We start from the raw sequence: 24580 nt of genomic DNA on the forward strand, positions 1-24580 counted from the left end.
GTATAACAACTCAGAGATATAACAACTCATAAATACTCCCCCTGAACATATGCACTCCCCCTGAAATCATGCATACATGCAAAGTCTCCGCCCTGACAGATGCATGAGTTTGTGTAGATTTCTCTCCCCCTTGTTGACAATGCAACCATCAAGAAAAGCATGAAAGCACAAAGTGCATGCCATGGAAATGCAGAACCTAACAAGCTTCTCAAATATATCACAATGCACTCTCAAAGGCTACTAGGGAGATAAAGCTTGATAGATCATAAGAAACAATAGCATCGCCAACAAGATGATATCAAGTTACAACAGTGGAGGTGAAGCAAGTATCAAGTTTTAGCAATGTATAAAAAGATCACCACATGAGTATTCACCTAGTTAAGAATCACCCGAGCAAGAATAGACTAGTCCATCAAGAGCTCATACTAGGAAAATCTGCTCTCAACAAGAGATCATTGCAAACACCCACATATGCATCCCAAGTCATGTTTAAAGCTTGTTGAAAACAAGTGTCTACTTCTTTTGGTAGACATCTTGTAACAACTAAGCAGGCAATAATATCACATTAAGCACAAAAACTTGGTGAATTTATGAAGTTTTCAGCATATTTCTTTTCAGTATTCACACAAAGCAAAATACATGAAGTGCCTTTGCGGCACAAAGAAGCCATGCTTCCCCAAGGGGTGCATCATGGGCTAAACATTTGCAATGATACCTAGATCTTTGACCCAATTGAAAAGAACATGAATTCCAAACATAAGCTAGATATGGAACCAGTATTCAGCCAAGGGCAAACCATAACCAAGCATCTACTCATGGGTGATAAGCAAGTTAAAAGAGTAGAATTTAGCATTGAATTTCAAAAACAGTTATCTCAACAAGTATATAATATCATCAAGAGCATAACTGCACATTGCATCAAAATCACCAACCACAGCACTACCTCACAAGTAGCATAAGGGAGTACACAAGATATATAGGAGAAGCTCATCTAGTGCAACATGATACAAAATGCAATATGATACAAAATGCATGGAAACTAAGCTAAAATGATACAGATGAACAACAGGCCATACCCAAATGTGAACTAAGGTAAAGCATGACATGATGTTCATATGTATCATCCACCACAATATATCACAAAAGATAGCATGATAAGATATACATGAAGAACTCAAAGCTATCATGAACAAGTGACTATCCTACCATGTTTTGTACAAAAATGATACAAGTATAATACAAGAGAAGCTCCAAGAACCCAACTCAGAAAGGAAAGCAAACACCCAACTCCCCCCGCAAATGAGCAAAAGTGGCTTGATCCAGGGGTTTGGTGAAAATGTCCGCGAGTTGGTTTTGGGTAGCAACATAGCCAAGGTCAATATCCCCTTTCTCAACATGATCTCTCAGAAAATGATATCTCACATCAATGTGTTTAGTTTTTGAGTGGAGAACGGGGTTCTTGGCTACACTAATGGCACTCGTGCTGTCACAAAGAAGAGGTACACGAGTAAAATCCAAACCAAAATCTCTCAAAGTGGAAATCATCCAAAGCAGCTGAGAACAACAGCTAGCAGCAGCAACATACTCAGCTTCGGTGGTAGACTGAGCAACACTAGATTGTTTGCGAGAAGACCAAGAGACCAAAGACGAACCGAGAAACTGGCAAGTACCCGAGGTAGACTTGCGATCCAAGCGACACCCAGCAAAGTCCGCATCGGAGTAACCCCGGAGCGTGAGTGTCGAGGAGGCAAAATACCACAAACCGAATTCAGGAGTAAAGCGGAGATACCTCATGATCCTCTTCACTGCTTGACGGTGAGATGTCCTCGGTGAAGCCTGAAAATGAGCGCACAGACACACGGCGAAGTGTATGTCCGGCCTCGTCGCCGTCAGGTACAAGAGGGAGCCGATCATGCTTCTGTACTCCTTCTGGTCCACCGGTTCACCATCTTCATCCGCATCTAGTGCCGTCGTCGTACCCATGGGTGTGGAGAGTGGCTTAGCATCAGCCATGTAAAACTTCCTCAACACGTCCTTCGTGTACTTCCCTTGGTGCACGAAGGTTCCTTCCTTGCTTTGCTTGATTTGTAGTCCGAGGAAGAAGGTCAACTCACCCATCATCGACATCTCGAACTCCCTGCTCATGTCATCTGCAAACTTGGCAACCAAAGCATGAGAAGAACCACCAAATATAATATCATCCACGTATATCTGAATAATCAATAAGTCATTGCCTTGCCTGAGGAGAAAGAGTGTTTTATCAACTGATCCCATTTCAAACCCATTCCCAAGCAAAAAGGATTTCAATCTAGCATACCACGCTCGGGGTGCTTGTTTTAGGCCATAGAGAGCTTTCTGGAGTTTGAAAACACGATCAGGATATTTAGGACTCTCAAAACCAGGGGGTTGTTTCACATACACTTCCTCCTCTATGAAACCATTTAGAAAGGCACTTTTCACATCCATTTAGAAGAGCTTAAAACCTTTAGCCACAGAGAAGGCTAGAAGGATTCTAATTGCTTCCAAACGGGCAACAGGGGCAAAGGTTTCCTCATAATCTATCCCCTCTTTTTGACTAAAACCTTGGGCAACCAACCTCGCTTTGTTTCTCACAATCAACCCATCCTCACCTTGTTTGTTTTTGAAAACCCATTTTGTTCCTATAGGATGGCAATTTGGAGGTGGTTCAACTAAAACCCAAACCCTGTTTCGCTCAAAGTTCTCCAACTCCTCATGCATGGCATTAACCCAATTTGAATCAGATAAAGCATGTCCAATATCTCAGGGTTCGAAAGAGGCAACAAATGCAGAATGTGCAAAGTGTGAAATATGCCTAGAGCTGTGCCTAGTGGTGCGTTCATGTAAGTTACCGATCATCTGTTGTGGAGGATGACGACGCTGAATGCGCCGTGGAGCCTCTCGCTCTGAAGTCGCCTCCCCCTCAACAGCAGCTGGATCACTCTGATCTTCTTCTTCTTCATCCTGTAGTGGTACTGGTTGATGGCTTGAAGTAGTGGAACTAGAGGTAGGGCCATCAACTCTCGTAGTTGAAGTAGAAGGTACAGGTGCAACAGCTGGAGCTCGGTCAATCTCATCATCCTCTTCCTCACCACCATCTACACGCTCTTCCTCTTCCTCAAATATGCTTTGCCCCATTTCATGTTCACCTGCAACTTCAAAGACAGGAGTTGTGCAAGGCATAGTTTCATCGAATGTAATCTCACAAGTTTCCACGATCCGGTTAGTTTCAAGGTTAAGCACACGATAAGCACGACTATGAGAAGCATAACCAAGAAAAATCCCATCCGTAGAACGAGACTCAAATTTATCCAAATTTCCTTGCTTGAGAATGAAACACTTGCAACCAAACACCCTCAGGTGACTCACTTTGGGGGAACGTCGATGCATCAGCTCATAAGAAGTTTTCTTCAGGAAAGCTCGCAAAAAGATTCGATTGGACACATAGCAAGCAGTGTTGACGGCTTCGGCCCAATATTTTCTAGGAGTCCTATGCTCATCAAGCATCGTCCTAGCCATTTCACAAAGGGTCCGATTCTTCCGTTCAACAACACCATTCTGAGGAGGGACATAAGGCGATGAAAACTGGTGTTCAAGACCAAGATCATTGCAAAAGGCTTTAAAACGAGCGTTTTTGAATTATGTGCCATTGTCACTGCGGATAGCTCTCATGGCATCTTTTGGTCGCTCATTTCTCAACCTCAAGATCAAATCTCGAACAAAAGGAAATGCCTCATCCTTAGATTCCATGAAGAAAACCCATGAATACCTCGAAAAATCATCAACGATCACAAGCACATACCACTTCCCACCGACTGAACAAACACGAGCTGGACCAACAGTGTCCATATGCAACAGCTCGCCTGGATGTTCAGTCATCACCTGATTCACAGGTGGATGGGAAGCAGCAACCATCTTCCCATGTCGACAGGGAGCACAAACAAGATCTTTCTCAAACTTTAATTTAGGCAAACCACGAATAAGATCCAAAGTACTCAAGCGGGAAAGCAAATCAAAACTCAAATGACCCAATCTCCTATGCCATTTCCAAAGTTCAGAAGATGAGCCAGCCACTAAACACCGAGAGAGACCAAATGACTTGGAAAAATCAACTCGAAACACTTGACCCTCGGGGACGATCATACACACAAGATCACCTCGAGAGTCTAAAATCCTTTAGGTCCCTTGCTTAAAACGGACCTCAAAACCATCATCAAGCAGTTGCGACACAGAGAGCAAATTGAAACCAAGAGAATCAACTAGAGCAACTCGCTTGAGCATGAAATTCTCACTCACCTTGATAACACCTTCAGACAACACCTTACCTTTGCTATTATCCCCGAAAGTGATGTACTCCTTGGTCATCACCGGGGTGAGGCTGGAGAACCATCTGTGATCACCGGTCATGTGTCGAGAGCAACCGGAATCAATAAGCCACGTGTTCTCCAGGCCTCCGACCTGCTCAAACAAAGGGAGACCAAGGATGAGCAAATGACTCAACACTGGGGTTAGAAAAACAACTAGAATACCAGTGTCGAACCATTTGCTCAAGAGTGGGGTTATCAAAATCAACCATCTCTCGTCTCACAGGAGGACTACGGCCAACGCTAGGGGGAAAACGTGGTCCGTTGTAGCTCCGAGACTCAAAGCCACGGCCATATTGTCCTGGGCCATATTGATCTTGGCGAGGAGCATGCCTAGCAAAAACACGCGAAGGAGCAAAACGCACACTATCCACACGACGAGGTGGAGGAGCTGCTCTAGGCTCATGTACACCATGAGAAGGGTGGTACATGTCCCTGTTGCCCCACTCACGCTCACGCCTCAAAGCCTTCTTCTTGCGAAAGCAAAACTCCTCAAGGTGACCCCATCTCTTGCAATACTCACAAAGGAATCTAGCAGGCTGTTTTGGCTGAGGATTCACTCTAGGTTGTGGCTTGTCTTGGGGTTTTGGTGGAGGTTTCTTAGGAGCAATATCTAGAAGTGTGTCAAGTTTGTTCTTGAGGTGGTTTGGCTTTTCCACCCAAATAGCTTTCTTGGGTGCTTTAGGTGGTGTCTCAATGAAAATTCCATCTCTCACACACTCAGATAAGTTTTGCTCACAAGCTGGATTGGGTTGCTCTCTATTTTTAGTGGGTGATTCTCGAGGGGTGTAGTCAATTGGTGGCTCACACTGATTGTAGCTTGGTTTCTTTCTCTCACCACTGTTTTGACCCACCTTCTCACACAACCCATCAAAGAACTTGTGCAACCCATTAAAAAGACATCCCTTCATAACCGACCCAAGCCCAAAACCATCAGCCCTTTTGAACTCTTGAATCATCATGCCTAACTGAGGTTCCCTACTTGACACCCAACTAAGAACAGTGCGCAAGTAGGAGTTTTCATCCTCAACATGTTGCAAATTAAGTTTGAGTTTAGGACAAACAGTGCATTCAGGAAGTTTAGATCTAGCAATAAACTCAGACTTCTCTAAAGCACTAAGCTTAGCACATGCATCATCCAACTGAACTTGCAAAGCAGGGCAAGACTTACATGCACTAAGCAAAATAGGCCTATTCTTGACCTCATCTAAAGCAGCCCTAGTCAAATCCAATTCATCTACCAACAAAGCATGCTTAGATTGTAAAGATGCAAGACTAGCCATATGAACACCACATTCATCACACTCAACAACATCAGAAACAGTAGAAGCAGATTTAAGCATGTCTATCTCAATCAAGGCACTTTCTAACTTAGCCTTAAGCTCAACTCGCTCTTTAGCAGCCTTCTTAAGCAGTTTATCTTGATTGATTAGGCAATCATTAAGTTCTTCTACTTCTAGAGCAAGTTGTTCAGGAGTAGACTTTACCTCAGTTTCTGTGTCGGAGTCACTTTCCTTGTCATCCTTCTTGGAGTTGAGAGCCATGACACAGTACCCGTCGCGGTTCTTGTCGGAGTAGAAGCAGAGGCCATTGAAGTTCTTGCCGTCCTTCTTCTTTGCCTTGCGGTCGTCGTCCTCCTCGCTTGAGCTTGAGTCGGTGTGGTCGTCGGTGTCGGAGTCGACGTCGCTGAGGGAGGCGATGAAGGCACGTGCTTTGGCCTTCTTGCGATACTCCTTCTTCTCGCGATCGGTGTACTTCTTCTTCTTCTTGGTGCCGTCCTTGTTCTTGTGCTTGTTGTAGTCGTACTTGCTCTTGGTTTTGTTTTTGTCGGGGCAGTCGGCGGCGAAGTGGCCTGGCTTGCCACAATCGAAGCAGTTGTTGTTGTTCCTTCGCCTGTTCTTGCGGTTGTCGTTGAAGCGCATGAATCGCCTCGTGATCAAGGCGAGCTCATCATCATCAAGAACCTCCAGCTGCTCCTCTGAAACAGAAACCAAAGAAGACAAGGCAAACGACATAGAAGAAGAGTTACTCAAAGATTTAGGCTGTCCAGAGCCTGACATGAGAGCCATACTATTTGGATCAGTAGGGCCTCCTTGTTTTGCTCGGAGCCTCTTGTCAACCTCTGTGGATTTCAACTTGGCAAAGAGTTCATCAATGGAAAGTGTTTCATAATTCGGTGACTCGATGATAGCATCAACCTTCGTACCCCACACTTCGTGATCCAAGGCATGCAGGAGCTTTAAAGCTCTATCATGATCAGTGTAGGGTAAGACGGTGATATTTGCTTTCATCTTGTTCACAATAGCCAAGAAACGCTGAAACAAAGCATCGGCAGACTCACCAGGCAAATGAACAAAGTTCTCATACTCACGCCTATAAGTCTCAAAGAGTCTAGCCTTCACCTGACTGTTTCCCTCGTGGAAACTCTGAAGTCGAGACCAAATCTCATGAGCAAGAGAGAGATCTTCGACTCGATCGAACTCAGCACGACTCAGACTCGCAAACAGAATATCAACCGCCTTGCTGTTGGCGTGATACTTATCCCTTTCATCCTGAGTCACACGAGTAGCAGGAATCACATAAGTCACATCCTGAGTGATTTCCCAAACCCCTGCTCCCCTACTATTTAGATGGGCTCTCATGCGAGTTTTCCAATACCGATAATCAGAGCCATCAAAGTAGGGTGCAGCGGTCGAGGAAGAACGCTCAGAGGTCGCCATAATAGGTTTCGAAACCGATTAGGGTATGAAGAAACCTTAACCTGCTCTGATACCAATTGAAGGACCGAAAGGGCGACCAGAGGGGGGGTGAATGGGAGCCTATAAAAATTCTTAACGAGAACAAGGCCTATGTCCCAAACGCAACCCCAAAGCACACTGCGCGTTGTATCGTCAAGATGACGCAAGTCAACTCGTGACAGGCTCACCCTAGGAACGATAAGAAATATTCAATTCACAGCGGAAACAAATCATGAATCGACTCCATCAACTTTGCGCAAATGAGATTAAGCAAAGACACTACTGACCACGAGCAAGCATCACTTTATCTGATCATGCAACTATTAAATAAAGATACTTATCTAACATACGAGGATTAGCAAAGGAAAGTGCTAATTAAATATCTAAACAACCAGACAACAATTAATTAGCAATGTATAAAAATAAATGACTCGCACAAAAGAATTGCTTACAGTGGACCACTTGCTTTGCTACGCTAGCTGATCTGGTGCTAGGCCTGCAGGGAAGCTTGGGCCGCAACTTGTTGGCCTGCTGGCTTGCAAACTGAGCTTCACGAGCTGGGCCGAAGAGCTGGCTTCCTGCAGCTGATCGGATGGGCTGCTAGCCTTGATCTGCTCCTGCTAGGCTGCTGCTTCACGGCCCGCCTGCCGGTTGAATCCTCCTGGGCCGTGCGTGGCAGCAGGCCTGGGTTGCGATGTGGGCTGGCTCAGCTTGCTCCTCCCGGTGGACTGCGACCTGCCGCTGGCTTGCTGGCCTGCTGTGCTCCCTCGGCCTGCTGGCCAGGCTCGCACGCGGCTCCGTGCGTGCGCCGCCACCGGTTCGTCGGATCGACCTGGAGAACAGAAAGAAAACGAAGAACACCAAGAACTAGAACCAAACTTCAAATCGTAAGATCTCTTCCCATACTTCGCGGATCGAGATGAAACTTGAAACAAGGATGCAATACCCTAAGGGCAAATAGATCCATGAAACTAATCCTGAAAAGCTCAATAATTCATCACTAATTTTGGAGAAAACCGAAACCCTAACTCAAGAACACGATTTGCGAAAAACTCAAAATCAAGCCGGATTCGTGAGGGATTTGAAAAGGGGATCATATCCCGAATGCTCTCCAAGGTCCTAGCAACATTTCCCTTCAACCAATCTCACGAGATTCGGGCTCAAACATGATGAACGAAAAATCCCCAAAAATAGTTCCGAAAATAGGGAAAAAGAAAAACGCTCGGGAATCAAAGATTTAGCACGATTTGAGACAACAAATAAAGCTAAATCACGAGAACATCTTCTATACAAGATGAGGACTAGCCTCCTCCCTTCATCCACCCACTAAAGATGAAGAAATCAAGAGAAAAGAGTAATCACTCCCTAATCCCCATCTCTCTTCTCACCTTAAGCACATGACTAGCCTCTAAGCAAATAGATAATGAGTTGCTAAGCAAAGAGGTGCTGAAATAACCAGCCCCCCATCCCTATTTATAGTCCAGGACGAAAGACTATACTACCCCTACAGCTACAACTAAGATAACTACCCACGCAGGGGCATTTTGGTCCAAGTTTTTATCCGTGCATCGGACGGACACGCCGCCTTCACGACTTTGCTTCGCCTCGACGCAAGCTTCGCGATGACACCACGTGCCCTCCTTCTCGAAGCTCCGGCCGCACCGGGCTCGCCCTCGGTTTTGAGGCCCAAACCGGGAAACCTGCCTGCGCGGTGGTTTTGAGGCCCAAACCACCCAAACCGTCCATTGACGCGTGTCCGGCCTCCGCCAAGCCTCCCGCTTGACTCGACCGACACCGTCTCATCCTGTCATGTCCTCTCGCCATTCCGTGCACCATGTGGACCGCCCGTGACTTCGCCCGGACTCCTCGGGTCCATCGGTCCAAGCCTACTCGCGTTCATCCTTCACCGCCCTTGGTCCATCGGCATGAACCTTTCGCTTGACCTTCACCGCACGCCGTCGACCGCCACGTCGCATCCTACATCTGCACATCACAAGCCAAGAACAACATCAAACCAACTCAACGTTGTCAATCACTCATCATCCAAGGGTGACCACCATTGGTCCTCAATTTCAAATAGAAATTGTTATATATTATAATAGCTAATAATGTTATTAGTCTCTGTGATTATTTCTCTATTCTGATTATTTCTCTATTTACAGTTAATGTTAAAAATGTTTAATGAAAAAATCTAAACATAGCTATATTTTGGGACGGAGGAGTATCTTACAAAGCTCCTCCGTTTCTCCTCCGTTTCTCCGTCTAACAGTTTCTTCTCGTGTTCAAACCGCTCGTCTTGTTCCCTGAGATTGCTTAAAATCAGTACCAGGCAAGAACACGGTTCGTGTATCCTTATACGTTCCTTTCAGATCAAAAGTGCCTGTTGATCAAACTAGCAAGTTGCCCCACAAGCCAACGGTATTCATGTCTCGCTCTCCAACAAGGCAAGAGTTCAAATACTTGCTGCATCATCAACGTTGTATTTATTTCTACCTGCAGGCTGCAGCTACTATGGCCTCAGCGGCTCCGGTCCGTAATCCTCGGCATCAGTCATCACTCCTCAGATAAGATCAAGAGAGCAAATCCAGATTCTCAACATGTGCCGTTTGGGATCGGTATGATGCAGCAGTCCTACAATGAATCTTTGGGACCAGACCAAATTAATGAACATATCCAGCTACGTTTTTTTTTTCAGAGGACCAGATCCGGCTACGTTGGTTCAGAATTTCTCAAGTCAAGTCAACGTATGCTTAAGGAGTGGAACTGTGCAGCGGGGCCGGTCGTGTTGGTTGTGGCGCCACTTTGTTATGCAACCGCGATCTCTCTTCATTGGTTTCGTGCCTAATCAGTGACCACGTGGGGGCCTGGTGGCCTGATTATCTTTGATACCTGAAGAAGGCACACAACTTGTGGGTATCTGCGGGTTGCAATCATGGGGCCTAGTTTTTGGCCTCTTCGTACCGTGGTCTCGTATCAGAAGGGAACAGAGATGAAAGTTGAGCTGAACTAGTTGTGGCAGGTTTCGCAACATTTCCACACTGGTCCCTTGTTTAGTTTACCCCCAACTCCCAATTTTGGCACTATGCAAAAAGAAGATTCCCCATCACATCAAACTTGCGATACATGCATGGAGTACTAAATGTAGACGAAATTAAAAACTAATTGCACAGTTTTGTTGTACTTTGCGAGACGAATCTTTTGAGCCTAATTAGTCAATGTTTGGACAATAATTCATAAATACAAACGAAACACTACAGTGTGCTACAGTGCTTAACAGTAATTTGGCACCTCCAAACTTTGCCAACTAAACAAGACCTAGGCTACAAATCAAGTCCGTTGGCATTCTTCCCTCGTGACACGCGTTTGATGGCCCTGAAGAAGGGGGAGGCAGAAAAGGAGCAAAGAAAAGCTCCATTCCTGGGTCAAAAAGCTCACTCGGTTTTCTTCTTGGAATGCTACTACTTCCATGTTCAAACTACCATCCCGGAGATAGCTTGGAATATGTTCCCAATGAACGATTCCTTGTGTATTATTAAGCATGTCCTCGTCGTTTTCAAATGTACCCACTGATCAGCAACTTACCCCACGAGCTAGCGTATAGAACCACGATCTCCATCAAGGCAAGTAGTCAATAAATAACCAGGAGCTAGCAACCTAACATCTGTAAGACAAGAACAAATCCGGGCAGTCCCAAAAAAAGGACTCGCATGAGTGCATGACGATCCACCATGATCTCCCATTATCTCGCGACGGGCCGCCGGGGGGGTGTGCAAGTGCAAGTACAATGCATCCCCGTCGCTTTCCTTATCCAAAGCAAGCGAGCCGTCCACGACGCGAGCGATCCAAATCAAGCATGGGCACCAAAATCACCAGCAGCGCCCCGATGCGATGCACAGTCACACCACACTCTCGACGCGATAGGTAAATGGAGAGGAAAGGCAAATAAGCCTGCCGTCCAATCAACCGAAGGCCGATAAAACCGGCCGTCCGATGTGAAGCAACGACACCCCGCGCCCGCGTGCACGACGCGTCACGACCGACCCCGACGCCGGCCGGGGCGAGTGGTCTCCGTCCTCCTCCTGGTCCGGGCGCGAGGTGGTGGGGCTGGGACGTGGTGGGACACGGCCACACGGGACGGCGAGGTCGGTCTACCCCCGGCCCACGTCACGGCGGCGACCGATCGGCCAGAGCTTGCGGGGCCGGCAGGTGACATCACCGTTGGTCAGGACGGTGGACGGCATATGCCGCCGGTACGCGGGGGCGTTGGGTGGTGGGTGGCAACGTCAACCGTCAACATGGCACGGCATGGCTTTGGCGTCCCGGTGGAGGCGGTTCCCACTTCCCAGGGCAGGAGTAATTGTGCCGGCGTGCGCACGAAATTCTGTCGATGGCTGGCGGCAGGACCCTGCCTCTGGCGCGTGCACGTTTGCGAACATGGCGTTGCCATTGGGGACAGAAACGCCGACTCGATCCGTGCAGGCTGCTGCAGAGCGATGGGCGCTGTGAATGGAGCACGGACGCATTTCGATTTTTGACCCACCCACCATCACCAGAGGCCGGACGGAGCATCGTGCACTCCGAGCGGGGGAAGAGCACCCTGCAGGCCTGCACTGTCCGAGCAGCAGCGGCAGCAAGAGCGTGGCTCCGCCTTGTCCTGCTTGCCAGCAGCAGAAGCCATCGCCGGCCCGGGACGCTGGTGGAGAGCGGCAGAGCGCAGAGCCGTGGGAACTCGGCTTTGCTGCGCCGATAAATGCGCGACGTCGACCGCGGGCACGGCTGCTTCTGGACGGGCGGGAACGGGTGCGCGCGGGGGAGAGGAAAAAAAGTTAAGGCGGTCGACGCCGGGCGGCGTCCACGTCGGGCCCGCCGCTTTCGGGGACAAATGGCGGGTCAAGCAAGTTAGGCGGCGTCTCACGGCACGGCTCGGCGACGAGGATCCCCTCCCTCAAAGCGCCCTAGTCCACGCCGGGCGGACGGACGGAACCGAGCCGCCCGGCGGCCGTGACTCGTCGCTGCGTCCAGAAGATACCGACCGCGCCGCGCGGCGCCTCCGCACCCGCGCGCGGGGCGCGTCCACACACGTGCCCACCCCCGGCCGGGGATCCCGATTCCCATCCTCTGGCGCGCGGCCGCAGGGCAGGCCAGCGGCGAGGGGCCTCCAGTCTCCAGACGCGCCGGCACGACGGACCTCGCATGTGCGCGCTCTCGCCGAACCGCTTTGTTGGACGTGCGGTTGAAGGGTCCATGGGTTGGTTACTTCCTCACCGTACCAGCAGCGGCCACGCATGAGCAATGCCGCGGCGGCACCTGGATCGGGGGTTCACCACAGAATGTCAGGTGCCGCCGGGTGACGACACGGGCACTGCTCGGCACTGAATGATGTGCCACTCTATCAGAGACCAATCTTATCCTGCCTAGCAGTCCAGCCCCGGCAGCGGCATTGGTGGTAGCAACAAACTGGGGCCATTCCGGCATGATTCAGAGCAGCAGTATTTCTTATTTTTTTTGTCACATGGCTAGTGAACATGCGAGCACCTTGCCTCGCTGCATCCTATCCCCCACATTGTTTGATTGAAAGTAACATATATATATATACATCTAGCATACTGAGAGTACTGGTATATTACAATGTACAAGGCTGCAAAACTTAGTCGCGGTTACGAGGCCGTAAGTAGCAGCTATCTTACTGGTACCACCGCTAGTAACTAGCAACTGTAAATGTAAACTAACAAAACCTGAAAAGAAGCAAACTATAGCACTATAGCAGCACTACTAGGTGTGTTCTTACCGCTCTCGCCCTTCGCCGGCATTTGCGCCGCCGGCCGGCCGGCCTCCACGACTCCACGTCCAGAGGCGCACGGTTATTCCTTCCGGGCTAGGCTATGTCACGTATACAGTACAGAGTACATTGTCACAGTGCTGATGGAGTCTGGAGAGTGCTACTAGAACTCGACGATGAGGCTGCCGAAGGGCGACCGGTGCGGGACGCCCTTGCGGCGCTTGTTCCAGGGGCGGCAGCTGGCGGAGGTCGGCGGCGGGGTCGACGGCGAGAAGCACTGCACGACGCTGCTCTTGTCACTGCTCCCGCCGCTGCTGCCAGTGCACGAGTCCTCCGAGTCGCAGCGCACGTCCTTGAGCGCCGCCTTCTTCTTCTTCTTGCTATCGCCGCCGCCGTGCTTCTTCTTGGGGCGGTATCCTCGGGCCGTTCCCACAATCTGCGCGGCGAAATCGAAGGAATGTTGACGTGTTAGCTGCCAGCCGTCTTGGAACGCGCAATGCAACAGACTACAGAGTTTGTGCAGTGCGGCGCGTACCTTGCATCCGAGGGAGCAGAAGCGGAAGCAGTCGAGGAGGCTGCGCTCGCAGACGTCGCAGGTGTTGGTGACGCCCTTCCCGGGGCGGGGCTGCGGCCGCTCGTTGAGGAACACCACGCGCGCGCTGTTGATGATGTACGTCTGCACGCCGGTGATGTCCAGCACCTTCTGTATCTCCGACACCCGGATCACGTCGTGGTACGACGACCTCCGAATCTGCAGCTCCAATCCAATCCGCGGCCAAGTGCATACGCGTGAGTCACAGAGAAACAGACAGGAATCGATGGGACAGGGTAGGGGAAACGCGCAGGATACATTGGGGAATGGAATGCGCAGAGCGCAGGCTGACCTGGATGGCGTGGTGGTCGCGGTGGTGCCCGAGGCAGAGGGAGCAGAGCGCGCCGTTCATGCAGTCGAGGCAGTACATGTTGCACTCGCTCTTGTGCGCGTCGGCGTGGACCCTGCATTGGACGAAGAAGCTCGTGGACAGCAGCGGCTTCAGCCACGGCGGCCACCGCTGGTTCTCCGCGTCGTCGTCGCACTCGTCCCCTCCCTGCGGTCGCAGGCCAGAAGCACACATTCAATCCGACATCGCCAATGAAATCAATGAATCAATCCGACATCGCCAATGAAATCAATGAACAGCCAAGAAACAGAGCAACGCAAGGAAAACAGGAATCAACCAGTCAATTACCATGGCGTATCTGCTCTTCAGTCCCAGAGGGGTCGCGTGATCGATGGCCATCTCGTCGCCGGCGAACCGAGGCGGTCGAATGCGGGTGGAAGGGAGAAGGGAGAGGGAGACGAAGCCTTCGCGACGAAGCACTGAGCCGGGGCTGCGAGTGTGAAGGTCTTTGTAGACAGACGGGGGAAAAGACGAAAGGTTTTGGAACACCGGCGGCAAGTAAACTAATGTAGGAGGCGGGGTGACTCGGGGGGTGGTGCTTGATGCTAGCGCTTGACGGAGACCTCTCGATCGTTCTTATCGCCTCGTCGCGGATCCGGGCTGCGCCCGAACCCGGTAAGCGTGCATGTGTACATATGGTTGGATTAACAATCCTACAGTATGGAACAGTTGAGATCCAGCACAGTTCAAATTGTCTCGTACCGCCTTGTCTTTGTCATGAGGTCTACACGTCAGCAGTTGATTTCAAACTGGTATGTGGTCATCGACGGCGATGTAATTGTTTTTCATGGATCCCAAACTAACCAGGTCCCGGATCCAAATCCAATTTAGCTGGGAGACAAAATATCGTCTCCTCTTCTTCTTTTTTTACAGAAGAATGCAAGATATCATCATAGTGTATTTCTTAGTCACACCCTTTACACTTTGTTTTGAGTTTCACATCCCAATCTACTTGTTTATTCTTTTATTTATTCATAGTGCTCTGTGTTGATTTCTCCGTCGCATGCCACACCATTTCTCCTCTAGGAGATTCTATCGCATCACACGCATGTGTTTCAGCTCCCTCCAAAAAACGGTGAGAAAACAGTAACCCCACGTTTTCTCCACACAAAAGGTTGAAAAAAAAAGGCAACCAAAAAAGGGCCAAAAAGTTGCCACTAACACGGCATTACCACGGTAATGTGTGTCCCCTTTGGCGTCCATTAGCCCCCCTCTCCCCAGTGGATCAAAAGAGAGGATCAGATGCATCCTTAGCCGTGCGTCCATACACTCACTGCCATATAAACTAGGGCACCTTTTCTGGACGAGATGCCACACGTTCTGGAAGCGGGAGGAGGATGGATGGATCATGGATCCCCATTTGGCTAGTGCGTGGCCGAGCTCGTGGATCGTGCGCGCGTGACCCTGACTCATGATCCGGGCCTGTCGCGAGTCGTACGTGACGACTGACGAGCCCCCCATCAGCAATTCCGTTTGCCGTTCTGCACCTGACCTGATCGGGCAAGTAGGTGTAGAGGCAAGTGATGCCACAGGCCTTTTTTGTTTTCCTGGCCGTCGTACCATGTCTGGTGGCGGTTCGGCCACCCACTCCTGTAACGTCCCAATGGCGACTCCCTGGTCGGTGCGCTCTCCGATTTGGCGATTTGTTCCGTTGGGGTAATGGCTATCCAGCTACGCGTTCGTACGTGGAACCGCATTTTCCATGCGTGTACAGTCGTTTCAGCCTCAGTGGTCAGTGCTCATCGGTGCAGAATGCTGTGACTCACTTATCGGAGTGAGGTTACACGAAAAGTCAGAGCACCGTATGGGTTTAGTCGCGCGGCGGTTATACGTCGCGTCATCGCGCTGGAGGTAAACCAAAACCAGCCGTCGTCGCTTCTTGGTCCTGGGCGAGGGCGACAGCGACGAGCGACAACTTTACCTTCACCGGCCAATAAGCGGATGGATCATCAGTAAACAAAGCGTATGGTATCATGCTGATGAAACGGGGAGGGTCCCTCCAGGTTGCAGCCTTGCAGGAACGAGCAAGCAAACGTTGACATGAAAGCTTTGTTTCGCTCTCGTCTAGCCCAGCCGAGCCGAATGCGACGCGTTAAGTTATTATTCAAGATGCCGGCGTTGCTTGGAGCATCACGGCACATGTGTCTTGCCTTTGCATCAAGAGATCGCGCGTAATCAGGCATAAGGCCCCGGTAATCAGGGTCCTGGTCTCGACGAAATTATGCACACGAGCTGTTCGCCATCTAATAATACGGTCGTTGAATATGCGATCCTACTCCTATTTCCGAAACCTCAGCTTGTCTTCTATAGCTACGCCCACTGAGCCTGTGCGCTGCAGGATCAGGGCCGCCGTCCACTGCCGCGATCTGATTCGGGGGGGGGGGGGGGGGGGGGGGGGGGGGGGGGGGGGGGGGGGCTGGGTTGCGGGCCGCACCGCATTGGCATGGCATCTCCGGTTCTGGAGAGTGGAGACACCTCAAATGTGGGGCTCCGGCCGCCCAAAGGCAGGATAAAGCTGCCGGCTGTGCGCGCACCGGCACCGCGATCCGCTGGCCCGACGCAGACACTTGTGGCTTGGGGCGGGTGCAGTTCCTGATTCCTCAGGCGCTAAGTCATTCCGCAATCATCTAGAGACGAGAAAGGTGCGGCGTCCCATCCGTCCTGCATCTATCCATGCATCCTTTCACCGGAGGCGCCCACCCGGCCAACCCCCGGCCGGGAGGATCCGTGGGCTTCCAGGGCTCTACCGAGTCTCTGACACATCACACATGGTATGGTGGCGCGTCGGCTTACGTTATCATGTTGGCACGACGCCGTTGCAAGAGTCTCATATCATTGGCTCAGAAATCAGGATGCCCCATGGGCTTTCTTCCTATGGGGTCAGCCGTCAGCATACTGAACTCTGATCTGTGTTGGTCGTCAGATAAAGAAAAACGTCGGCATTTTCGGTTCCAACCATCTGGACATAGCGCCGTCAATTCAGCTCTAAAATTATAGCGTAGCCGTCGACTCCGTAGGCGTTGCGTGCAGCTGCTTTCCATGGCGGCTGCCGAGCAACGCGGAACCGGTCGCGCACGGGCGACAAATGATCGCGGCGTTGTTTAAGCATCCCAGATTGTTTTCGCTTTGCAACTTGTCGAATTAAATCCTTGCGCCGGTCACATTGCGTGGATTATCAATGTGTGAACATGTGATAGCCTTCAGAAAGATCGAGCCTAGAGCAAATTCTTTATCTTTAGTGCCGCTGGCTGCTGTGGAAGGCTGAGGCTGACGCGAAGATGAGCAGAAAGCGGCCAAGGTGACGGCAGGCAAAGAGCCAAAGAGCATAATTGATCGAGAAATGGTTATTCTGAATCATTGGTTCTGCCGGTGCTCGACACGTTTGTGGCCGCGTCCTTCGGAAGTTTGGATGGGTACGTACCTGTACCTTGCGATCCTCTTCCAGCTAGCGCCTTTTGGGTTGCTCAAAGTAGGGCGTGGAACGTGTGCGTGGCGGACTCTAGCGGCGGCGCTAAAGACGCGGCTTTGCTTCTCTTGGTGCTGGTAGTGCAGGCTGCACCATGAAACAGGTCCTACTAGTTCCTTTGGCCTTTGGGCCATTTCCATGCCGTTCTGCTGTCATTTTGTTTGCCATTCTGAAGATATCCGAGAACAGTGGATCGTCTGCCCAACACCAAACACTAATACACGGGCACCCGGCGTCCCAACGTGGTGACCTGTGCTGCTGCATGCAGCCGCCCAAAGGAAATCTTATTTGTTTATTGCGTTTTACTGTGCCCGCACCACATCATCGCATCACTTCCCTGCAACTGTGCAAGCGATTCCCGGGCAGCTTCGGCGAGCGGAAAGCACATGCGGCCTTGGGACTCTCTGGACTCCCCAATCCCGATGCAACCTGCTGTCTCTACGTTTGCAAGGTTAGATACGAAGACAACGTGTCATGTCACTCGTGGCAAACTACTGCAGTGCGACTGGTACTCTAGCAAATGCTAGGGCTTTTGCCTGTCGGGAACAGATGAATCCAACTTGGAAGAGTTAGCGGCGTTTTCTTCCCGTGTCTTATTTTTAGCACGTGTCACATCGAATGTTTAGATACTAATTAGGAGTAGTAAACGTAGATTATTTACAAAACCAATTACATAAGTGGAATCTAAACGGCGAGACGAATCTATTAAGCCTAATTAAGCCTAATTAATCCATCATTAGCAAATATTTACTGTAGCAACACATTGTCAAATCATGGACTAATTAGACTTAATAGATTCGTCTCGTTGTAGATTCGTCTTATGTAATGGATTTTGTAAATAGTCTACGTTTAATACTCCTAATTAGTATCTAAACATTCGATGTGATGGGTGCTAAAAATAAGTTAGTGGAAGAAAATGGGGCCAGTTCGGCTCTAGTACGGAAAGTTATTGCGACGGGATCATGAGGGGACAGGACCGTGCGTGGATCCGGCACGCCCATGCATGGACGTGCAGAGACGTGTCGGTTTGCAGTGCTCCAAGTCCAAGCCATGCACTCCGACCCTTACAGTAAAAGGAAAATCGTGTTGGTAGCATGGTGTCAATGTGGTTTACTGACAGAACTGTCGGCACTCGCCACTTAACAAACACGCTTAGAGTCTACTAGCCTTGTTGGGCCTGCTCAATCTGATGAGCCTTCCTTTTTAGTTGTGCAGTAGGTATGATGGGATGGGCCGTGACTTTGGTGCATCGCGTGATATTTTTTAGTGGGCCGGTCAGTGTGGTCCATGGCCCAAACTGCAGCACCGTCTCTCTCTCTCTCTCTCTCTCTCTCTCTAAACTGCGAATTTTCGCCATACATTTAGTTGCGTTTGCCCGCTTGCATGGTATTCCAAAAGCGGGGCCTGATTGAACCTTTTTTTTCGACAAACTCTACTGGTTTACGATTCACGTCCTCCGTGTCTGTCTCGCCGATTCTTTCAGCCTCCATGGCGATCCAGGGCATCTTACGACGCGTCCTCCAGTACGGCTACCACACCTATTTTGACAAGCTGGAGTCCAGGTACCGCTCCATCGTGTACGTTATCGTGAAACTGGCAAGCGCATATGCAAAGGCACAGCGCTACTGTTACGCATCCATCCACTATCCGGCCGGCGTCCAAAGTTCCTTTTGGGCCTTGTTTAGTTGCCAAAGTTGGGAGGTACCAAATTACTGTTACAGTACTGTAGCACACTGTAGCGTTTCGTTTGTATTTGTGCATTATTGTCCAAACATTGACTAATTAGGCTCAAAAGATTCGTCTCGCAAAGTACAACAAAACTGTGCAATTAGTTTTTAATTTCATCTACATTTAGTACTCCATGCATGCACCGCAAGTTTGATGTGATGGGAATCTTCTTTTTACATAGTGCCAAAGTTGGAAGTTAGGGTTGAAGTAAACAAGGCCTTGGCTTTTGGACGCGGCGCGACAGCCTTCCACTCCCGGATCCAGCACGAACGATTTTAAACTGCGTGTTTCTTGTTTGCATCTGTTTGCCTCGCAGCGACAGACGGAATGGAATGTCTCGAGCAGCTAGCTGGTGTTCCACCCACTCTTGCAACAGTCATCTGAACCCTAGTCAATTTACGCAACAGGCGCGGTTTTGGAACAGGCACGATCCCTGTCCAAGTCTTCCGGTCATTAACTTTTTCTTTCTTGACGATGGTGACAGCAGAGGCGAGGGGTTTGCATTATAGTCTTTTCCTTTCTTGTGAATTTGTGATGTTGCCGGTGATTCGAGTGACTGACCACCAACCTAAACATTCTTGATGTTCCTCACTATTGTTCTTTGTAGCCAGTAACGGGATGTTTGGATCCATGGACTAATTTTTAGTCTGGATCACATCGGATGTTTGATACTAATTAGAAATATTAAACTAATTATAAAACTAATTGCATAAATGAGGGCTAATTCGCGAGACGAATCTATTAAGCCTAATTAATCCATAATTAGCACATGTTTACTATAGCACTATAGCATCACATGGGCTAATCATGTACTAATTAGGCTTAATAGATTCGTCTCGCGAATTAGTCCTCATTTATTCAATTAGTTTTATCATTAGACTACATTTAATACTCCTAATTAGTGTGCAAACCTCTGATGTAGTAGGGACTACCATACACCCATACGACTGCGGTCCAATAGTCCATGCTCACTTGCTCAGCTCCAGAAAAGGACATAAGCTGACACCGGGTAGATACACATGATCTAGCCACCTTAAACAATGTCACAAATGACAAAGGCTACTCCACTTAATCGCCCGTTGCGGTTAGTTAGTTAAGCAGGTAACCTACCTGGTTCGTCCACGCGAGCTCAATTAACGCAGAGCAACGTGACGGCGAGACTAAGACCTCCGCTAAAGTTTTGGCCGTCCAGTGGGAACCGGGCTTAGACTAGGCTAATTTGATCCCCGTCGCCGTCCTCGGGATACTCTCTCTGACTTGACGCCGACCGCCAGCGCGCGCGCGGGCCGGGCACCCGTCGCCCATGTGCCGCGCGGCGCGGGCGCGGGCGGCACCTACCGCTACCGGGACGTGGAGGACGGGGCCCGTACGCGCCCGTGCGCCGCTCTGCAGTATCTTCTGGACCAGGGAGGCAGAGGCATACGTGTTGCCTGGCCTCCGCCGCTGCTGTGTTTTGTGTTTGTTTGCGCTCCGATGTTAGTTGGCGGCCGAGCCCATAGACTGGCACGTCAGCGGTGCTAGTTTCAGATTATTTTTTTAAGTTTGGACCAAGGAACAAAGTTTTGTACACGGGTTGGCATTGTTTAGCTAGGAGCATTTTAAGGACACGGCTGGGACGAGATTTTTTTTTATTTGATTTTTCGCCCTGCCGACGGTCGGAAACAAGTGATCGAGCCTTCAACATCGCTAAGACGGCACATGGAACTATGTTCGCGGACTGATACGTGGAGGGAGGCTTGGCATTGGTCCCTTTCCGAACAGAATTGGATGGTTTCGGAGGCAGCAGCATCCAATCATGACGAGCACGTTGATAGTTCATTCGACAACGAGATTTCCTACAGACTCCCTGAAATTTCGCGTGACTCCAAAGGCATGGCTGTAGCCTGACCCTGTGCTGCCTGTACGTGGTTTTTGCTTGGCTGGAGTGGGGAGTGCCCTTGGTTTGGTAACCGGTACGCGCCACGGAATCTGCTATCTAGGTTGTCTGATTTGGCATTAGCCATTGTCGTTAGGAGCCCCAGATGATCGTTTAGCGTGTCATTTGTCCACACACAGCGCAAAAAAATTATCTTGCAAAAATGCAAATTACATACGTGCACTCCTCGTTACGGACGCGCACGGATTTGCACGGGACGTGCGTGCACGCATGCAGGCCGCCCGCGGCCGCCGAAAGAAGCACCGTGCCGTCACAGCTTGACGCCATCAAGCTTTTTAGTCGCCACGCTACGGAGGATCTTGAGTTATTAGAAGCAAGGGACCAAGACCTAGCTCAGATAAAATGCAGGGAGAAAAAACATGGTAATTTTATACTGAAACGGAACCGTTTTGACTTGCCGAGGAGCAATACCGAACCAGACATCGCGCGGCGCGTGCGGCCGGGAATTGTCAAGCACACGTGCGGTACACCCGTTGACATCGCGACGCACCGCGGCAGCTCGCGTACAAACGTGCGTGTGGCAGTAGGCACGGCACAATACCTACGAGGAAACCAGCCCGCAGCTGCAGCTCTGTACCCTCTGCACGTCAGGCGCTCGCAGTCCCACCCCGCACGTGCGGCGGCAGCCTTATCTTTCGACCCCGCACCAGGATCCTCTGTGACAACTAACGGCGTGGAATTCCCAACTGGGGAAAAAACTAACCACGGCTGCTTCTCTCTGGTGTGATTTGCTCAGTATGTTGCACAGTTGCTTTGGTTCGTTCGGCTGCATATGCTGCACAGTAATTATTTATTTCACGTAAGGAAAGGAGGTAAAATGAGTCAACGTCACTGTTCAGACTCAAACCAAATTTAAACAATTCCCCGGATGGTTTATGCAGTTGCGGCTCAACCGCAGAAGATCCCCGGGCAACCACTCGCCAACTCCTCCAATGGCACCCCCGTAGATACCTCCAAAGGCCATGCCCGTTATACTCGCCACGAAACCACACGCCGTTAGCCTCCTATTATAGACTCCGTGCCGTTCCCTCGCTCTTTTTCAACAGCGACGCTGCGAGCTCGTAACGCCCGTCCCCTCACACGCGCACAGAGAGAGCGAGAAGAGAAGAGGAAGCGAGAAGCTTGGGAAGGAGGGAGCCAGGGAGAAGAGGGAGGGCAACCGAATCGATGAAGGCGGAGAAGGCAGCGGCGGCCGTGGCAGCCGGCGGCGGCGGTGGAGGAGGAGGCGACGAGTGGCGGTGCCGGAAGCACCCGGCCGCCGCGAGATCCGGCGGCGGGGTGTGCCCGTACTGCCTCCGCGACCGGCTCCTCCGCCTGTGCCCCAACTGCGCGCACGTGCGGCCCTGCCCCTGCGCCGCGTCGTGCGCCTCCCCGTCCTCCTCCTCATCGGCGTCCGGCGACGCCGTGGGGCGCGTGCATAGCCTCATCGAGCGGGAGCACCGGATCGCGCGCTCGCGGTCCGTGGCCGCGGGCTCCTCCGCCGCGTTCGCCGCCGCCGGCCCCTCCGCGGCGCCGGCCTCCGGCGGGAGGCGGAGGGCGCGGGTCTGGGGCTGGCCGCAGTTCTGGAAGCCCGCGGCGCGGGACGGTGACGCTGACGCGGAGCCGGAGGAGGACGAGGAGGAGGGGCTGGGGCTGCCGCGCTCGAGTTCCGTGTCCGCCACGGCCGTGGAGGCCAAGACCGCGGCGGCGGCAGTGCGGGCGCGGTGGGGGTGGCACTTCCCGAGCCCGCTCAAGGCGTTCCGGCACCGGAGGTCGTCGGCGAGCGTGGCCGGGCGGGCGTGAGCGCAGCGCAAGGTACCACCTCCAGATGGCCGGAAAAGTGATCAGCGGGTGGGGTGGGGGTCATGTGATGGCCGGGAATCGTTAATTATTAATTTTAACTATATGAGGCGGTGGATTAGAGGAGGAGCGTTCGATCTCCTTTTCTCCTTTTGTGGTGGCGTGCCGCTAATTCCATGATTAAGTTAGACCGAAACGTGAAAGCCTGTGATCTGGGCGGGATGTGTGCATATGCTAGTGGGTGATGACCTCCTCATGGTTTCCTTCACTTTTAGTAGTGTGCTTGTACCCCACTCTGTAACACCAAATTGGATATTTTATGCTCTCCAATTTGATTATCTTTTTTTTGTACTGCTACATTCACCCCATGAACTGAAGTAGTTTGCATTTCCATTTCCTTTGATGACTTTCTCGTCGGCAGTTGGCAGATGATATTTAGGCAATACAGTACTCATAGTAAGTAGGCGCACGACGATACAGTAGGAATTACAGAAGCGCACGCTCGGCTGACAGATCAACCACGCGTGCCTTGTCAGTTGGCGGCATATGCATCGTTGGTGCACATTTCAGTGTTAGCATTAGCTTCAAAGGGGGAAAAGCATCATTAGCACCAAGAATTGCGTAGGTTTCATTCATTCGCTTCACTCACTCACTAACCTAACGAAGCTTAGGCTATGTTTAGTTACCCCCAACTTCTAACTTTAACACTATGCAAAAAGAAGATTCCCCATCACATCAAACTTGCGGTACATGCATGGAGTACTAAATGTAGATAAAATTAAAAATTAATTGCACAGTTTTGTCGTACTTTGCGAGACAAATCTTTTAAGCCTAATTAGTCAATATTTAGATAATAATTCATAAATACAAACGAAACGCTACAGTGTGCTATAGTACTCTCATAATTTTGCATCTCCTAAATTAGCCAACTAAACAAGGCCCTCCAAGCTTCAGGCGTGCTCGTCCTGATCTCTGGACGGAGCAGAGCGGGCAGATGAGGAACGCTCTTCGGCGACCGACAAGCTGGGCCCACAAGGCGGAAGCAGCGTGGTACGCGCGAACGCTGCGATTGCGCTGCTGATGCAGGGGCCTCTCCGTCTCTTCCCTGCTCTGCGCTTGCTTCTACTCCTAGGCTTCTAGCGCGCCGCCTGCCCGCCTGCCCTGTCTCCCGCCGCTGCGTCTGCCTCCTCGGCAGGCGCAGGTCGCGCAGCAGCGAGCAGCGAGCAGCGAGATGAGCAGTCATTACTCACTACTGGCTCATCGGTTTTCCTTTTCCCTTCTCTTTCCAGCTACCCAACTACACAGCACGTCCACACGCTCTACCGGTTCATTTCTTGACGCAAATTCCTTTCAAGATCGCGGATTCCGTAAATCGTTTACCCACAGCCACAGCACATGTCTCGTTTTGTCCAATCCTTCGCTGACTCACGAAACGCGGGACAGGAGCTCTCCACTGCCGCGGCGCCAGAAGGGATGTCAGCCTGTCCATCAGCGACCAAGGTAACTTGCCATACAAGCATGCCCCGGCCCAGATCCGCTGCGGAAACTACTGGGGAAGGGGAACGTACGTGCTACAAGAGTCCGAGGCTCGGAACACTCTGGAAGCCGAGATCACAGGTGCCCGTCCACCGCCGCTCCCGTCGCCACGGTGTGTGGGGGGCCGCCGCGCGGTAGGCGCCCCGTCCTCGTCTTGCCATCTCCGGGTGGCGGATCTGCGATGGGAGCATGTTGGCGCGCCGTTCCCCAAGAAGAATATCGTGATGTGCCGGGTCATAGGTCGGGTCGGGTGGGCACGGCACCGAGCTGGGATCCTCCCCTCGCGTCCTCGCAC

General features: G+C 51.0%; 3 protein-coding genes across 3 annotated transcripts; 1 reads left to right on the top strand and 2 right to left on the bottom strand.

The window, feature by feature from the left end:
* Positions 1 to 3676: 3676 nt before the first annotated feature.
* Positions 3677 to 7148, bottom strand: LOC140223127 (uncharacterized). Its single transcript, XM_072294628.1, has 2 exons — positions 5870 to 7148; positions 3677 to 4476 (listed from the first exon to the last, which is right to left on the bottom strand). Exons 1-2 carry the CDS (start codon positions 7100 to 7102, stop codon positions 4195 to 4197), a joined length of 1515 nt encoding a protein of 504 aa, XP_072150729.1. The 5' UTR covers positions 7103 to 7148; the 3' UTR covers positions 3677 to 4194.
* Positions 7149 to 12637: 5489 nt separating this feature from the next.
* On the bottom strand, positions 12638 to 14383 carry LOC117833747 (protein RGF1 INDUCIBLE TRANSCRIPTION FACTOR 1). The gene is made up of 4 exons (XM_034713348.2): positions 14129 to 14383; positions 13784 to 13987; positions 13435 to 13650; positions 12638 to 13335 (listed from the first exon to the last, which is right to left on the bottom strand). Exons 1-4 carry the CDS (start codon positions 14177 to 14179, stop codon positions 13063 to 13065), a joined length of 744 nt encoding a protein of 247 aa, XP_034569239.1. The 5' UTR covers positions 14180 to 14383; the 3' UTR covers positions 12638 to 13062.
* Positions 14384 to 21941: 7558 nt separating this feature from the next.
* LOC117833758 (uncharacterized) lies at positions 21942 to 23142 on the top strand. The gene has a single exon (XM_034713358.2). It carries the CDS (start codon positions 22138 to 22140, stop codon positions 22750 to 22752), a length of 615 nt encoding a protein of 204 aa, XP_034569249.1. The 5' UTR covers positions 21942 to 22137; the 3' UTR covers positions 22753 to 23142.
* The last annotated feature ends 1438 nt before the right edge of the window (positions 23143 to 24580 follow it).

The sequence above is a fragment of the Setaria viridis genome, chromosome 1 (assembly GCF_005286985.2).
Source record: "Setaria viridis chromosome 1, Setaria_viridis_v4.0, whole genome shotgun sequence".
NCBI lineage: Eukaryota > Viridiplantae > Streptophyta > Magnoliopsida > Poales > Poaceae > Setaria > Setaria viridis.